At 37.6% G+C, this 17,781-nt stretch overlaps 3 protein-coding genes and 3 non-coding genes across 7 annotated transcripts in view; 5 read left to right on the top strand and 1 right to left on the bottom strand.

The window, feature by feature from the left end:
• LOC117784284 (serum response factor homolog) overlaps positions 1-5,237 on the top strand; it is a 32,916-nt gene extending 27,679 nt beyond the window's left edge. Inside the window, exons 3-4 of the mRNA XM_034621980.1 lie at positions 3,980-4,355; positions 4,982-5,237. Of these exons, the coding sequence (XP_034477871.1) occupies positions 3,980-4,355; positions 4,982-5,136 (531 nt within the window). The 3' untranslated portion in view covers positions 5,137-5,237. The remainder of the gene's footprint in view (positions 1-3,979; positions 4,356-4,981) is intronic.
• Positions 1,983-2,056, top strand: Trnan-guu. Its single transcript has one exon. It is a non-coding gene; the product is annotated as a tRNA-Asn (tRNA).
• Trnan-guu lies at positions 2,261-2,334 on the top strand. Its single transcript has one exon. It is a non-coding gene; the product is annotated as a tRNA-Asn (tRNA).
• Positions 2,634-2,707, top strand: Trnan-guu. The gene has a single exon. It is a non-coding gene; the product is annotated as a tRNA-Asn (tRNA).
• A 2,404-nt stretch (positions 5,238-7,641) lies between the features above and the next one.
• LOC117784711 lies at positions 7,642-8,289 on the top strand. Its single transcript, XM_034622520.1, has 2 exons — positions 7,642-7,743; positions 7,812-8,289. The coding sequence occupies exons 1-2, from the start codon at positions 7,644-7,646 to the stop codon at positions 8,120-8,122; spliced, it is 411 nt and encodes a 136-aa protein (XP_034478411.1). The 5' UTR covers positions 7,642-7,643; the 3' UTR covers positions 8,123-8,289.
• A 2,249-nt stretch (positions 8,290-10,538) lies between these two features.
• Positions 10,539-15,823, bottom strand: LOC117785248 (muscarinic acetylcholine receptor DM1). 2 transcript variants are annotated; one of them, XM_034623177.1, is made up of 4 exons: positions 14,883-15,823; positions 13,926-14,109; positions 13,674-13,861; positions 10,539-11,968 (listed from the first exon to the last, which is right to left on the bottom strand). In XM_034623177.1, the coding sequence occupies exons 1-4, from the start codon at positions 15,821-15,823 to the stop codon at positions 10,855-10,857; spliced, it is 2,427 nt and encodes an 808-aa protein (XP_034479068.1). In that variant the 3' UTR covers positions 10,539-10,854. The 2 variants fall into 2 exon arrangements, with proteins under 2 accessions (XP_034479068.1, XP_034479069.1); XM_034623178.1 differs by having other exon boundaries at positions 10,855-11,968; positions 13,725-13,861.
• Between the last annotated feature and the right edge of the window lie 1,958 nt (positions 15,824-17,781).

Here is a 17,781-nt window from a genome sequence, read left to right as displayed (position 1 = left end):
CTTTTTCTGCTGTTTTATTTGTTTAATTATATTTATTTAATATGGTTAACTTTGTAGTAGAAAGAGATTCCAAGTCTCTCTAATTTCTAAAACTTTCAACTGTTGCTGAAAGGTTTTGGAACCACTGTTGTGCCATGTTGTTGCTGTTGTTGTGGTTGTACTCTTGCAATTGTGCGTTAGATTTAAGTGCTTTCGTTGTGAGGCTTCATTTGCATTTTTATTTTTATGTTTTCATTGAAAGCGCCAGCATCAATGGATCCCGCAACTGGGCGCACACATTTGGCTATTCCTTTGTTATTTCGCGGCGGCTGCTATCAGTGTCGGTAGATGCACACGGCATCAACGGTAGCAGCGGTAGCAACAACAGCAGAAACAACAGCAACAATAGACTAGTAAGCACAACGACAACAACAGTAACATGCAAATGCAAATGTTTATTGCCCAAAATGCTGAAAGGGGCAAACACGAGCTGGAGAATTGAAGTTTTGGAGCTGCAGTTGAAGTTGAAGTTGAAGTTAAGCGGGTGCTGACTGTCAACAGGCAGCTGGCAAGCTGGCAAAACTGTTGGCAACTGTTGTCGCCATCGGCTTTGGCATCACCATCACCATCACCATCACCATCGCCATCGCGATCGCTGTGGCATATCGCAGTGGCCATTTTGGTAAAAACAACTAATCAATCCAAAAGCAAATGTGCCATCCGTCAATCATTGGCTGGTGTAGGTCACACGACACCAAGCCAACGAATTGAATTGAATCGCATTCACTTTGGTCTAAAGCAAATGCCACCTTGGCTGTGTGAATGTCAGTTGGCCAATTTGGTAAAGGAGAATTCATTCATACTCGCACTGAGTACTTGTAATCGTACTCATACATGAGTATTCATTTGCTGACGAACTGACTGAACTGACAGACAGACAAGCAGACTGGCGGACAGCCGGACAGTCGCATTTATTATTAGCCTTTCCCAAATTGACTATTTTTGGCGCTGCCGATGGCCACACAACAGCAACAGCACAACTGCAACATGCCGCACATATCACAGCAAGACAAATTTCTATATAATTGCATTTGTTGCAGGCTCCAGTCGAGGCCAGCAAAAAAAAAAAAAAATACAAAAAAAAAACACAATGCTGCATTATTTTTATATAAATTGCATGCCACTGACCGTGCATTCCACGTTGCAATGCTGCCTGCCTGCAACTTGCCACCACTCTCGTCTTGGGTTCGATTGGGTTGGGCCGGGTTGGGTTGTGTATCCATTTTACTCAGTCCAGCCTCAGTTCAAGCTCAACTCTAATTGTCATTTAATGAGACACGCTCGGCATTTGCGCACGACACACGACTATCAATTTGGCGAGTTGCTCGCATCGATTCTCCAACTCTATTGCACTTGGACTTGCACTTCACTTGGACACTTGGACACTCCAGCAGCAGCATGTCCTTGTGAAATAAATTCTCATTTTTGGTAAATTAATTTGTTTTCGCTGTTTGAGTTGGAGTCGCAATTGGAATGGAACATTTAATTTGATAAAAGAGAAAAAAAAGAACTGTACTTAATTTTTTGCATTTATTAATAATTAGATATCTTTAGATCTAGTTAATAATAGTAAAATCAATATAAGTCGAATTATTTAAGGAAAGAAATTTATTATTTTACTTTAGTATTATTCAGCAATTGTTTACTTAATGAGTCATTACTGTTGAGGGAAGAATGAAAAGTGAAAAGCTTGATAATGTGACATAAAATAAATGATCTTCTAGGAATGATACGGCATGACACAAAATTAATTAAGCTAATACTATTTATAGCATATAACTAGCTTTAGCTTTTTATTGTACTTGTTTCTTTATTTTTTTTAATTGCTAATCTTATTGTATGCCTTATCATATTTGTCTTTTCAATACTTTCCCTCTGAAATTTGTATTAATAACATTGTTCTCTAAGTATACATTGAGAATTTAGCCGCCCGAGTATCAGGTGCCTCCGTGGCGCAATTGGTTAGCGCGTTCGGCTGTTAACCGAAAGGTTGGTGGTTCGAGTCCACCCGGGGGCGAATAATATTTTTTAAATTTTTTGTCCTCATTATATTTCACTATTATATACTTTTTTCTTAATTTTTGAAATTATTAACAAAAACAATTGCTTAGGTAAGGTAAATGGATTCTCTCTTACCTAAGTCGGTATTATTATTATTATTTCTATAGATATCATCGTTTCCTAAGTAGACATAGAGTATTACGTCGGCCGAGGAACAGCTGCCTCCGTGGCGCAATTGGTTAGCGCGTTCGGCTGTTAACCGAAAGGTTGGTGGTTCGAGTCCACCCGGGGGCGCATAGTTTTTTTTTTAAGTTCGTATTATTCAAAATTATGTTACTTGAATAATGGTAGATTATTTTTAAAAATTATTATAATTTTCTAAACTATTTTGAAGGTTTAAAAAAATATGTAAGGTGTATAATTTTTATATATTTTTTCTTGTTTGAACCTAGAAACCTTTTTTAATGTTTTGAAGGCTCAGTCTTGGTTTCTAGATAAAGTTTTAAAACTGTATTTGAAAGGCTTAGGAAATTTCAATTGATAGTATCGGTCTCTAAGTAAAAATTGAGTATTTAGCCGGCCGAGAATGAAGTGCCTCCGTGGCGCAATTGGTTAGCGCGTTCGGCTGTTAACCGAAAGGTTGGTGGTTCGAGTCCACCCGGGGGCGAAAGAATTTTTTTTAGTTCATGTTTTTAAATATTTATTTTTATTTAAGTTTCATTTTTTTTTTTTAAGTATTTTTAATATTATTCAAATTATAAAATAGAAAAAGAACAAAAAATATCTTTAATATTTTCACACTTAAGTCAATTACAAGTTGTATACATATATTTTGTATAATTAAATTATAAACTTTATTAGTAGTAATAATTTGTTTTGTAATTGTGTGTAAACAGAGTTGCTTTTACACATTAGACAAAACTCATACGCTATTTAACTCCAAAGACGCTCAGCCAAGCAATCTGGTCTTCATCTTTGTGGCAGCGAGTCTTCTGTTGTATTTGGTTGCAAGTTGCAACTGAAAACCGCGAGCGTAACAGCAGTTGCACACTTGCTCAGTTGGCTCAGTTGGCTCAGTTGTTGCGATGCCAAAAGTAACTTGCCAGACTTAGAGACAGTTTGTCAATGTGGTTGTTGTCGTTGTGTTGTTGCTAATTAAAATGTCTTGGTGCTGTCACTCAAAAGGCAGTCGGTCGAACCACTCAGCGTTCCACTGGCCGGCCGGCAGACGTCAAGAGCAACAGACGACGACGCCCATTTTGGTCTCAGTTGCCGGTGGCAGTGGCAACAATGCAATTTAGCCATACGCGTTGCTGCTACAATTTCATTGGAAGCTGCTGCTGCTGCGGCTATTGCTGTTGGCATGGGGCATGACGTGGCAGCGCTCGCGCACTCGGCGTATGCGCAATGCCACAAAATGGCGAACGCATTGTTACAGTTTGCAATTATTTTTACCTGGGGGCACTAATCAAAATTAAAATGATGCGATACAGAGACGATGATGAGCGAGTTAATGTCACTGTCGACGGTCGCTGTCGCTGTCCCTGCACGTTCAGTTACAGAGCCAGAAATCAATATTCTAAATTCTTTAACGCGTGTGCACATTTAAGGCAACGAGTTGTGCTCTCTTGGCTCATTGAAATGCGTGCCGGCGTGCAACGCGGCCAGCACTTATACGCAATTTCGCGCCATATTTGGTGCAAGCATATTGCTTTTTTCTGATGCTTTTGTGGCCCAGACACACACACACACATACACATGCATACTGGCACTTGGCTGGCATATAGAACAGTCTATCCCAGTCAGCCAGGCAACAGGCTAAGATCAGCTCAGCTTAGGTTTAAGATCAGACCAGACTGTTTGGCTGCAGCATCTCTAATCTTTCTCTCACTCACTCACATTTTCTCTCACTCTCTCTGTGTCTCCCTCTTTATTGCAGGATGATCGCTCGCCAACATCGTCGGGCAATGAATCGGATGATTCTTCGGATGTGGAGATGCCAATGCCGACTGATGCCGAGGTTGCCAAATTAGCGCCTCAGGAGTTCAAATCAGAGACAGCAACAACCTCCTCATCAGCGGCTGCCACAGCTGCCTGCCCCAAGCCAATGCCAGCAGCATTGAACTATCAGACTGAGACTGGACCATCCACATCCTCTGCAGCATCAGCAACAGCAGCAGCAGCAGCAGCAACAACAGCAGCAACATCATCGGATAACAAATATATTTATCCAGCCACGTCGTTTGCCAACATACCGCCGGATATGCTGAGACAACTTATACAATCGGGACAGTTGCAAGTTCATGCAGAAGAGGGTGAGTATCATGTTTAAGGCAATTTGGAGGCAAATCAATAGAGAAGACTCTGATATTCCAAACTCATGTCATTCGAAAGACTTTAACTTATTTTACAAATTGATATATTTTTTTCTATTTGTAAAATAAATTTATATATATTTATAATAACTAAAAAAAAGGGATAAAGTTACATATTCTAATGTTATATAATGTAATGTATGACGACATTATTAGATATTATATTTAAGTTTAAAAATTAAAAAGCTTAATCCTTTGATATACAATAATAATAAAATTATAATTTTAAATAAATCCCCGCGGGATCTGATATTTACTGGAATTAATTAAAAAGAATAACTTAATTAAAATAATAATAATAAAATTATAATTTTAAATAAGTCCCTGCGAGATCAGATATTTACTGGAATTAATTAAAAAGAATAACTTAATTAAAATAATAAAATTATAACTTTAAATAAGTCCCTGCGTGATCAGATATTTACTGGAATTAATTAAAAATCATAACTTAATTAAAATAACTCTTTGCCCAAGTTATAAAAATTGATTTTTAGATTTAAAAATTGTTGATCTTAACTTTCACATATTCTGCTTTAAAATATACTGAATATATATTTTCTTTACAGATGGCAATCAGTATGTGACCATACCTCTGAGCTCCACAGTCGCCAGTTACATCAAGGGCAAATCCGCAGCGGCTGTGACAGTTAACACCACTCCCAATCCAAAGTCTGAGAAGAATGCCGAGAAAACGCTATCAATTAAACAGGAATACGATTAGCCTTTCTATAGCCTATCGGATCGGCCTAGTTGTAAATTGCTTTTATGACAACATTTGAATACATGTAAATCCACAATCAGATTATAATCAAGCGAACCAAGCAAAAAAAAAAAAATACAAAACAAAGCACACACACAGAAGTCTAACCATAGTTTACATGCGATCCTTTCATATATAATAATGTTGATCAACTGCTGATCAAGCACCAAGTCATAAATTCATATATACGTATATCATATTTATATAGACTATTTTTATACCTATATAAAACCCCGAACTGACTAGACACTGGCTAGCTGATTTGGGATCTGCCTCAGGCTGTCAGAGGCAGATGATAATAATTACATAAGTTATACAGTTTGCAAGTTTGAGATTGAAAAGCAGAGATCAGATGATAATGATGATGATAATAATGTTTGGCAGAATGATGTTCCTAAGCTGCAGATATAAAGTTGCTTTGTTAATAGTTTATATTGTTTTATTATATTATACAGATAAACCATTTTTTTGCATACAACAAAATGAAAATGTTTCTAAATTGTATTTTTAAATAAACTGAAAACTGAAATTAAAATTCAAGCAAACACATTCGTTATCATTTCAAAGAATTTAAAAACTAAAGTGAAGGGCAAGCTTAAATTGCCTTTTGGTATCTAGGTATTGATTGATTGATTGACGACATAATCTTATTGACACTTAACCTAATTAGACGTCGCTCGGTGCTTAGTTGCTTATCATGGTGACAGCATTGGGCGGAGGGGGGAAAGGAGCACCTGTTGTTGTACCTCTTTATCCGTTTCGTTTATTTTTGTTTGTCTTGAGGGCATTAAGTCTGCTGGGGGAGGGGTTGGCAGGTAAGGGGCTGCGACTGGTTCGCTTCCGTTCGAAGCACTTTGCATGCCGAGAGCGGCCACTTGACCACGACCACAAAGACGCAACGTGTGGCACATACATAATGGATATGTGAACGCCCTGGGCGGTGCTTGGCACGCGCCTTAGCTTCCGTACAAACGATTGACGACTGACGATTGACGGCAGCAGGTTCTTGGCCAGCTTTCAAGCCGGAAGCCGTTGGGGTTTGGGCCAAGGCTTTTATGGCAATCCGACAACATTGACAATGGCCAAACTGTAAAAATCAAAAGCCCATTGCGACTCTCGCACTCTGGTCAAAGTTGAGTGGGTCACTAAACTTTACCAGGCCATGCCACACTGCTGTTGCATATGTGTACATATGTATGTGTGTGCAAATGAAACCACAATTAACGTTGATTATGGCCACGAGCTGGAGTTGATTGACATTGGTCTGCGGGACAGTGTCCACTTGCAGGTTACTCAGTGACTAGGAGTCTCGTTGTCGTTGTCTGCCTCTGTTTGTGTTTGTTTGACTGCCTTTATTAACCACACCCACGCAACTACACTGACCAAATAAGTGTAACTAAACCAAGTCTAATACTGCTACATCGATAGACCTTACAATTTGTATACTTAAAACAGACGCCAGGACAAACTTATATTCATAATAATTAATAAAAAAAAGTAGCTTTCATTAGACATTACGATTTTTAAATTTCCTTATCAAAAATGTTGTGGCAAATCTTTGTCAAGAAACCCATAAAACCAGCATTCTTATTTTAGTGAGTATAATTCAAAAATTTGTTTTTCTTTCATCAGAAAATATCGATTCGAAACACATTTCTGGTCATCTAAAAATTTTTACTTTTATAATTTTATGGGAAAGTCAATCGAAAATTGACCAGAAAAAATTATATATTTTATATATACTATTAATTTAAACTGTACTAGTATATCATTTATAAAACATTTTTTATAATTTTGTATATTTAAAATTTGTCGTTAAAGGAAGTTAAATTTTATATATGCCATAATTAAAACTATACTAGTATATCTTTTATGAAACATTTTTTATAATTTTGTATATTTAAAATTTGTTGTTAAATGAAATATTTTTATTCACACAAGATTTTTTTTCAGTGTATGTAGGTGCGAAATAAAACAACAATAAGCCAACACACATATGAGTATTGATCCTGTGAGCGTACAATTGTCCAGCGAAGGGTTCCGACGATTATTATTAATGACTCCTGCAAAACTTTGCATTGCAATTTCTGTTTCAGTTCCAATTGCGACGCGCTGTCAGTTGGAAGTGTGTCTCCTGGATGTCCTGCACAACAGCCACACACATACTCATCAGTGGCAAAATCAATATTAATGAGCCATTAAACGCTGTCTCAAGCTGCGTCTAATGATTGCAGTGTCAGCTGCCTGGGAACGGAAATTGAATAGCCGCAACGTTGAAGGAATCTCAGCGGAAGTACGCAGCAGGAAATCGCATTAGCATTAGCATTAGCATCAGCATTAGCGCGCTCAACTGATTCCGTTCAAAAGTCAGAGACCCAGACCCCAAAGCCTGAAGTCCCGGACCCGTGCTCAAACCCGGAACGGAAGTCTTAGCGTAATGCTTTGCGCCTGAGCTCCTTCACCTGAGCATGGGCTGTTCCAGTTCCAAGACCACGACAGCAATTGACGACAGCAAAGCAGCAGCGACAGCGCCAACTACAGAAAAAAAGGATATTAAAATGGAATACCGTAAGTAGAGAGCCGTAATTAGTTGTAGTCCCTTGCCTCCTTCCACAAATAATAACCTGATGTTATAGCGGCATCCGAGGCATTTACCATTCCCCTCGATGACGTGGCCGATGAGACAGACCAATTGAATGACACACTGCGTCAGCCGCCCAAACGTCTGCAGCAGCTAATGCAACAAGCCGCCGAGACGGAGCCCCCCACCCTCCTGGAGCTGGAGGATAAACAGCAGCGGGCCGAACAAAGACGACAGGAGCTGATGCAACAGAAAATCGAGAGCATTCAGAAAAATACACAAATGTTAATGCGTGAACATGGCGAACAGGGCGACGAGGAACTGGAGGAGCAGGCACAGAAACTACAGCACTCTACAATGGATTAGGGCACACTTACACTCTATTCTGTTAGCATTAAGCTCTATTCCCCTAAACACCATAAGAAATTCATTCAAAAATTCAAGTGAAAAATTCATGTATTTTTTGATAAATTCAGATTATGCGGTTGAAATGGCAATGACCTATAATAGAAAATAGCCCTAAAATATTTGACTTAAATGACCCCGACTATTTAAATATGAGAACAAAATGAAAAAATTAACTTCAACAACTCGACTTAAGAATATCCTAAATTATCAGCACCTTTTGAAATTTTTCATATCACGGAATCATAAAAGTGTTTTTTTTCTAAATCTACTCATATTACTAATATAAACAACAAATGATTTGAACTCAGTTCCGACTAATACTTAAAATGCATAAATTTGGAAATAGACTACTTACCTTTTTCAAAGATTCATATCTTATCCTCCGAATCAAAAGAGGACTGACTGTCATTGGACTACATTTACAACTATCTTTCAACTTTTCATTCACATTGTTTTATTGTTAGTTTTAATTCATATATGTAATATTAATTTTATTATTATTATTATGTACTGTAGTATATATCCAAACAATTAGATTGTATGCAATAAATCTCATTTCATATCAATATGCCGAATGCGTTCTTCTTCTTCGTGTTTTTTTGTATTTGTTGTCAAAACTTTTTGCGCTGACATTTTGTGATCGATATAATTATACTTTGTATTTTAATTTGGGTTTGTTGACAGTTTGCAAGGATATATAGTTTCTATATAGTTTCATTATTGGATGTGTGCGTGGTTGTAAATCATGTCTTTGGTTGTTTGGTTTTCTTTTTCTTCATTTGTTAAATTTTTATACTTTTCGATATAAATCTATGCATACATTTATATCTATTTATAATATATATTCGAGGTGTGCCATTGAGACTACAAATGATGCTTTGATTTCAGCTTTGTTGTATTCTTGAATAAGTTAACTACACATTGATAAAAAGGTTTGTTTTGTTCATTGCGCTGCTCACATTATCTTTAGTATGTATCGTTAATCGTTAGTATATGTATTTGAGTGTGTCTGCCTTTTGTGTATTAAGTACTCTATGTATTTTAATTCTCATATGCTTTATATATATGTTTGTATTGTATGCTTTTGCTTTATTTTCTCATTTACTTGACTTGGTGCAGTTTTGAAAATTGTTATTAAATTACTATGACAAGTTGTTCATTCGGTATGTTTAGTTTGGTTTGGGCAGTCGATGCAATCCCTTTCCCTATATGACCTAATCTTTAAACCATTGCCTGAAAAGCTCATCTATTCCTTCCATTAACGGCACAACCTTCTTTGCTTAGTAATGCTAACTATTTGGTTATGGCTTTAACATGATCTATTTAACGTTGTCTATTGTGCAGGTATCTCTGTTCGTTCATTCAAATATTTGATCTCTATTTCCAATTCCATCGACTGCCCTATTTGGAATGCGATTTGATATTGCCTTTAGCCAACTGGCATCTTTGTATCATTAGTTCATTTGGGTTTTTCTTTTCTTTCGTTAAGTTTTTCATTTTCTTTTTTTTGCTTACAAAGTTTTAATCAACAGTTACAAAAGTTTTGTTCTTAGTTGTTGAACTATGGTGGGTTACGTTCTTAAGTAATACTCGTACAAATACTTTATTTTGCTTTTAATTCTTGTTGAAGTATTACTACAATTTTGCTTTGTTTACTCATAGTTAATTTTGGTACTTATGAACTTTATATTTGGCTAACAAACTTAAAAAATTATAATTATCAAAAAAGCGAGCAGTACAATCACATTTGCCCCATTGTCTGCATTTCACAAGTCACTCGTAATCAAAATGATAACTTTCTGGTTATACAGATTCAATATCAATCAATCCTCCGTAACATAATCTTTGTAGTTTGAACTGTATTAAAGCTTTTCCTTTTCGGTTTATGCGTACGCCAACAACTTAAGCTTAACAATAGGTATATTTGCTTTCTGTATAATAATATAATATAATATAATATAATATAATTTATATATATTTATATAATGTATTCCAAATCGTAATCCTTTATATTTGTATTAAATTCATGTTGCATGGAGCACGTGCCTACCTAAAAGTAAACGCCTAACAAAATGGATTCTCATACTTATAATGTGGGTTGCTTTAACTAGATGCTACGAGGGCTGCTCATTAAATTCCCCATATGCCATTTTAATGAGGGAAATGTCGGTTCGTAAGTTATTTTAATGTTGTCTATCAGTTCTTTAAAACGAAATTACTTTTTCACGGAGGAATTTATGTTCTGACATTTGAAAGGAAATATTAAAATTGATTATACAGATGGAAGACGATGTTTTAGCTCTCTTTGTGATTTCTAAAGACTGTTCGAAATCAGTTTGAAAATAAACGAACTTCTCTGATAGATCTTTGGCAGGATATTTTAGGAAATGCTCGTAGCTTTGTTAAATCTCCATTTCATTTATATTGCTGTCTCTTGGCATATCGGAAATTTAATGGGCAATTCTCTCATTGTAATTTTATATATGTATGTATATATGTAATTATTATATTTGGGGGCTAGACATCAAAAATCAGTACTGCTTGTCAAAGTGTTATCCTAATCCTAGTTTTGGTTTTTGCTTTTCGCTAACAACTTTTTTGGTTTTAGTTTTGCACACAACATTTATTGCAACTATTTATTATGAACTCAAGGTATTCCTGGGATGTGGATGTGGAAGTGGTTGGGTGACCTAGTTGTACACGCCCCTGACCATGCCCTCGCGATTGCGGGTGTGCCATTTGCAGGTGAGTATACGGATGTAGGTGCGTCGGAATGAGGCATTGCAGAGGGCATAGCACATGGGATTTATGGTCGAGTTGATGTAGCACAAGGCATAGAAGAAGTCCCACAGCTCGGTGGGTATGCAGTCCGAGCAGGTGGTCAATGGCTTGATCAGCACCAGAATATTGTACGGTGTCCACGTGATGATGAAACTCAGCAGAATGGCCGACAGCGTTTTGGCCGCTTTCGATTCCTGCCGTTTCTCCTGTGACTTTTTCTTCTTCTTGGCCGCATTGCGAGCATTGAGCAGGGCGTGTTGACCACCCGCCTTGCCCAGTTGCTTGGGTATGACCTTGGCATTGAGCAGACGTACATCCTGCGGTGCATGCGATATTCGCCTGCCCAGTGGCAGACTGAACTCCGAGTCGCGTGAGGGCAAAGGTCGTCGCGTGGGCGGTGCTGCTGTTACCACGCTCACACCAACATTCGATGCCGTCGACACATCTTCGTGGATCATCTTGATGGATGGCGCACAGTCCGCATGATTGCTGGCGGCTCCCACACCGCTGCTGGCACCACCCACACCACTGCCATTAGCTGCACTGGCGCCATCTGGCGGCAAGCGGATGAGTATGGTATAAACCGAATCCTGGCTAACAGAACGTGAACCAATGCGATTGCCAACGGGCAATGCGTTGCGTGAATCACGCAATGTGCTCGAATTGGGATTGCTGTTGCCACCTCCTGCCACTCCCACTCCCACAGGCACTCCCACTCCCACTGCTCCTCCTCCGTTCAGGTTGTTGTTGTTGCTATTGCTATTGGTGTTGTTGGCAACAACAGTTGCACTGGCGATGTTAATGTTGCCATTGCCATTGCCATTCCCGTTCCCGTTGCCATTCCCTGTGACGTTGTTGCCGCTATTGCCGGCCGCATTCATTTCCTGCATTTGCGAAATGGAATTGAGTGGCGGACGCATCGGCGTCGGCGACACATCCGCCAGCATTATGCTCGGTGGCCGCACTCCGCTGACGCTGCCCCCTATCGAGTAGTTATCCCGCATCACGTTCATCGAAGTGCATCTGTGGACGACAAAAAAAAGGACACAAAACGATGTCGCTCTTAAGTATTCGCTCTGTATTTGTTTTCTGCTCTTTTTTTTTTTGCAGTGCTTTACATTGACAGGACTTTACAGTTGACAGACTACCACAACAACAACAACAACAATGAAAATAACAAAAAGGATGCAAACTGTCCATCCAACTGGCAACTCACACACATACATATACACATACACAAACAGTTGAATTTTACACAGAAATGCATACATAATTTGGGAATTGCAATTGGACTTTTGGGCTCAACTGAAATGCAATCAATCATTTTTTATTTGCATTTCATTTTCATACAAATGTAAAATAAATATTGATTATTCAATAAAATAACTTCATGAACATATTTGTCGCATCAAATCGTTAAAAATTATTTCATATTTATTCTACGTACAATTATTTATAAATTGCATTTTCGGAACTGTATTTATATGTAGTTTGTTGGAGAATACTAATTAAGTTGGGAAAAAATTACTCAAAGCATAAAATAGTCTTGTTATATACAATTTTAAAATAAATTTTGTTATTGCAACTGCAAAGAAGATTATTGCTGAATTTTTACTATGTTAAAAACAAATTCCCAAACAGATGCAAGTTTTTTGCCTCAGAAAAATTGGTTTGTGTGCATAGATGTTTTTTTAAATGAATGTACAGATCATTTTTAATTTTAATTTAATACAAAATGCAAAATATGCTAATAATACATAAATTTAAATTAACTTAAAAGAATAGTACTTTGGAAATTATTATATGTGCATTTTTCCTTCATTTTAAAATCCGTTAAAAATACTTTTGTGATGTTTAAATAGTTAATATGAATTCCTCCTGCCATTAAAACTTGATTAAGCCGTTTAAGCATTGAGTCCGTTAAGTTTTCCAATGAGGAAAATTTCCAATTAGCTTAACAGTTTAATGGGGTTAATCTGTCGACTATTTTCAGAAAAGCCAGCTGAAAGAATTTCCCAGAGGCTCTTAATTGGGTTAAGCACAGAACTTAGACTGGCCACTCCATAACTGCTATTTTTTCTCGAATAAAAAAATGCCTCTATGCAAATATAATTATTTCCCTGACGTATGCTCACAAAAACGAAAAAGATTACAAAACAATATGAACTGAGGAATATTTTAAAGCTATGAAAAAAGTTTGGAAATGCTGTAGTCCGAAAAAAAAACAGAAGCAAAACAAAAACTCAATTAAAAAGGGTTTTCCAACAACGAGAAGAGTTTCAAATGTGCCACAAATTAAGTTTACGTAAGGGAATTGCTGTGCATTTAGCTGTGTAACTGTAGCACGAGGCAACTACTTTTTTGGTGCACTGTGCGTCATTTGATGGCTGTGCAAGTGCAAGATGAGACAGTTGTGTGATGCCAAGTGAAATTTCATTTTTGTTTTTTTGCGTTTTCCCTGGGGGAATACGAATCGAATTTTTTGTTCAGATGCAAGTGCTTTGGGTGCAGTAGAGATGTGAGAGATACACAAGCACACACACTAGCACACTCACACTCACACAAACACAAACACACACACACACACGCACACAGTCAGTAAGAGGCTGTTGAGGACGGTGTGCATTAGTGGGCGTGTGTGGTTTGTGTGTGTGTGTGTGTGTGTTGTGTGCGGTGTTTGCTAACTCGAAATAAGACGATTAAAAAAGAGCTGCTTTTTTTGTACTACCTGGAGACGGAGCTTTGTAAAGGAGTTTCAATTGTTACTGGTGTTGCATACCCTAAATCAGATGGCTCCTCCTGTTCGTAGGCAAAATCATCGGAATCCTCACGCCCCGAATGCCACCACGCGATGCACCACTCCTTGATGCTGCCAAAGCATGAATATGGCTTTTTGATTGTATTCGTGCTCTTAATCTGTGTGTAACAATTAATTTAAACAATTAAAATGGCTTCTGGTAATGGGAGATTCCCAACTTACGCTTGACTTGCGCGAATGCATGCCATGATATCCCGAATCGATGACCATGTTGGTCATATAAACGCTTTCCGCATCCGCTGAGCTCTCGGAGCGCGGTCGACGCCAGGTATCATGATCATTTCCTCCCAGTTGGGCAAAGGCCAGCAAACCTCCAGCTGTGTGATTAACCACAGTATTTTCCTCACTGAAACAACAGCAGCAAATCAATTGGATTATTTATTTCAATTTTTATTAACGACAAAAGCAATCATCATAAATAAAATAAAAATATTGTTGAATGTAATGACTAATACAAAATTAATTTATGCCATAAAACAACTACATAAATCTAAGGTTTATTTATTAAATGAAAATCAATTTTATTTCAAATAAGTTGTATTAATATTTGATTTTACTGGTAAGTTTAATGCTAAAACTTGAATACTATTAAAATATAAACTTTTAAATATTGTTAATCAGGTGTGTTCTAGAAATCTCTAGAGATTGTAAAGAGAATTGCTTTTAAAAAACAAACGTTCGAAACCGTTTTTTTTTAAAAAGATTTTTTGTGTATTTTTATTCAATTTAAAAATTAATTTAATTAAATTCAATAAATCTATAATTTTGTCAAATCTCTCAACAATTTTTTTGACATTTGAAAGCAATGCTTGGTTGTTTTCAGAAATACTAACAATTGCTTTTGAGCTGCTTTGGCGCTTTTAGAGATTTGTAAAACACCTCTGAATATAATCATTTCAATGTTCAAGATTTGCTCTTTTATTTGACGCTCAATAAAGAAATAATTAAATTGCATTGAAATAATTAATTTAAATTAAATATTAACAAATTGTTACTTTAAATATTTGAACATTGATTTATTTCTGATCCTTCCAATCAATTAGTTATCACATGTGCTTTCAATTTTAATTTTGACAGCGCTTAAAAGTATGCTACACTTTTTTGGAGTAGTAAACTCACCTGCTGTTGGAGCGTTTGCTGGAATCCTTTTTGCCAGCCTGCAAATTGGGCAAATCCTTTTGCCGTTTCTTTGTCTCACGCCAAATGCGAAAGTAGAGGAAGCACATGATCGTCACGGGGAAATAGAATGCAGCGATTGCCGTGCCAAATGTAATATAATGATTTGTCTCAATAAACTGTATGTAGCACTCGTCCTTGGGCACAGTGCGCTTGCCCTCGATGTAGGGCCAGCTGTAGATCCAAGGTGGCCAGAGCAGCAAACTGACGCCCCAAGCGGCACCAATCATCACAGCCGCTCTGTTGGTCGTGCGCTTGGCGCGATAGGTGAGCGGCCGTGTGACACTAAAATATCGATCGAAACTGATTATCAATAGATTCAGCACCGAGGCATTCGAGGCCAAATAGTCGAGGGCCAGCCAAGTGTCGCAGACATGTGGTCCCAATGGCCAATAGCCCAGTATTGTGGTGACTGCAAATAGTGGCATCGAAATGGCACCAATTGCAAAATCCGCTATCGCCAGCGAGAACAGAAAATAATTGCTTATCGTTTGCAGCTGCTTATCGATCTTGAACGAGATCATCACCATGACATTGCCAGCAACTGTTAACGTGCTCAGAATCGCCGCTACGAAGCCCATAACCACCATTGAGGCGAGTGAATATCTCGGTCCCTTTGTCTCAAATCCCAGCGTGCTATTCGTTTGATTGCCATACGGATCATAGTATCCACTCGCTGCCGTTGATGTTAGATTCTCCAGTATTGCCGTTAGCAGTGTGGTGCTTGTGGTGGGGCTAATTGTGGGATTGCTGCTGCTGCTGCTTGTTGTTGCAGCCGTGCTTGTTGTTGTTGTGGTTGTGCTCGTAGTGACGGTTTTAAACAACGGCTCCAGTATGCTGGGCGGCCCATGGGCGGCCAATGCCAAACTCATAACTGGCTCCATGGCGTATGATTGATATATTATTTGATTTGCTCAACAAATAAACGAATAAACGAGTATATTTATTGTTGGCTTGTAAGTATTCTGTCTTATTTCTTGCTTTGCGATTTTATTGTTGTGCTTGTATTGTGACTTCTAAATGGCAGGCTGTTGCTGACGCTTGTTCTGTTGCTGCTGTTGCTGTTGCTGCTGTTGCTGTTGCTGCTGGTGATGTTGATGCTTATCCTTGTTGCACCCACGCAGCGTTGGCGCCTTCCTTGTGCGCATTTTTGCAGTGGCCCTGCAAGCGGACAAAATAAAAGCTGAGAATTATGAGCTGTCGCAGGCCTTTGATACATCTACCAAAGAGACCAGAATGAGTTCTCTCCCCATCAAACACACACACACAAACACATTGAAAATCGCCTGCAGCTACATCGCTTTGTCCTTTTTTGCAAATGACATTTTCTGTCTGATTTGTTTTAATGAAAATGTAAATGAAAAACTGCTTGAATGCGTTTCCTTGGCAGTCGCACACTCACAGATAAACATGCCACGCCCACGCTTAGCTATTTGCTGTTGCTGTTGTTGTGCTCGTTGTTGGTATTGTGCCAACAATGGACTAACATGCAACAGTCAGTGGAGAAAGAACTTGGCTGGCAACTCAAACAGCTTCAGCTTCTCAACACGCCCCCAGGACACTTTGGCACGGAAATGTTCAAGGCGGCTTCCTCTGACACTTTTCAAAACTATTGATGTTGTCATTGGCTATATACATACATATGTGTGTCTGTATATATCTATATAGACTATTTATATATGTATACGTATATGTAATTGTGTTGAGTGTGCATTGTGTTTTGATTTGGAAAGTTCTTTAATAAGTTACGCATACGCCACGTAATGCAGAGCTGCCTTTCAACTGCCACAGCGATGAATATGACATGATATGCGTCATGATTGATCCGCATTGGGTCCATTGGAAGTTGTGTACCATTATTCTCAGCATTGACAGCATCCCATGCCATCTCAGCATTGTTCGAATGTTTCAATGAAATCTCTCAATGCTCACATTGTCCGTGTGTTACGCTTTTCCGCAGCACAAATCACGACACAAATGTGTCAAAAGGTTTTACGTACACAGCTTGCAAAAATGATAAATGGAAACAAAAAAAGAAACTAGATAGAAAATGGTGAATGGAAAAACACATAAGTTTATAATTGAATTATGGGATTTTAAGCTCTGGACGAAACAGATTTATTTGTGTGCACAATAAATGTATAAATGAATTAACTGACAGTGAAAAGCTTTTAGCGCACCGAAATTAATGTAGCTGGTCTTAAAGATAACAAATTTTGCGATTTATTTAAATGATTTTCCACAATTTATTTAGCTGATAATAACTATGAAAATTATGTTAATTTTTGAGGCGGCTTTTTTAGTCGACTATTTTTAGTTGTTGCTAAACAAATAAATAAATAAAATAGGAAAACTGTTTATGCCTCAATTTAAAAGGCATTGAAAGCAGCTATTAAATCTTAAATTTATTTATTTATAAATGTATGTATAATTTATTTTAAATTGATAGTTAAAATCAGATTTCGCAGTTTTATTTTGTATTTTAAATTACTTCTGGTTCAACTGCTGTCAGTTGACGTTGAATAATTGAATAAATAAATAAGCTCTCTTTAAGAATATGACAAAGATAACTATAACATACGAGTCGGGGAACTACTATAGACCATTTTTAAGGAAGAATTTATTTATTAAAATATATTTTCAATGTAGGAAAATGGCAACCATTTATTGGTTTAGTTGAAAGTTGAGTAACGTTAAGAGATTGCCAAACAAGGTGTGACCGATGGGATTCAGTGCACAAAATAAACATTTCTAAGAGCAAACAACAGAAGAACAACACAAGAAATATAAGGAATTCACTAGGACAAAACTCTTCTCACATCATTCGATTTCGTGCTGAATT

Source organism: Drosophila innubila (assembly GCF_004354385.1).
Source record: "Drosophila innubila isolate TH190305 chromosome 2R unlocalized genomic scaffold, UK_Dinn_1.0 1_C_2R, whole genome shotgun sequence".
Lineage (NCBI taxonomy): Eukaryota > Metazoa > Arthropoda > Insecta > Diptera > Drosophilidae > Drosophila > Drosophila innubila.
Note: the sequence above shows the minus strand (reverse complement) of the source record. Positions and strands in the feature narration are given on the sequence as shown.

Bases quoted from the DNA above. Each gene is read 5' to 3' on its own strand.
- LOC117784711 (XM_034622520.1), top strand. From the start codon at position 7,644: ATGGGCTGTTCCAGTTCCAAGACCACGACAGCAATTGACGACAGCAAA. The intron at 7,744-7,811 runs GTAAGTAGAGAG...CTGATGTTATAG, and splicing joins GGATATTAAAATGGAATACC to CGGCATCCGAGGCATTTACC.
- LOC117785248 (XM_034623177.1), bottom strand. From the start codon at position 15,823: ATGGAGCCAGTTATGAGTTTGGCATTGGCCGCCCATGGGCCGCCCAGC. The intron at 14,110-14,882 runs GTGAGTTTACTA...CTGTTGTTTCAG, and splicing joins AGCAAACGCTCCAACAGCAG to TGAGGAAAATACTGTGGTTA. The intron at 13,862-13,925 runs GTAAGTTGGGAA...TGTTACACACAG, and splicing joins TGCATTCGCGCAAGTCAAGC to ATTAAGAGCACGAATACAAT.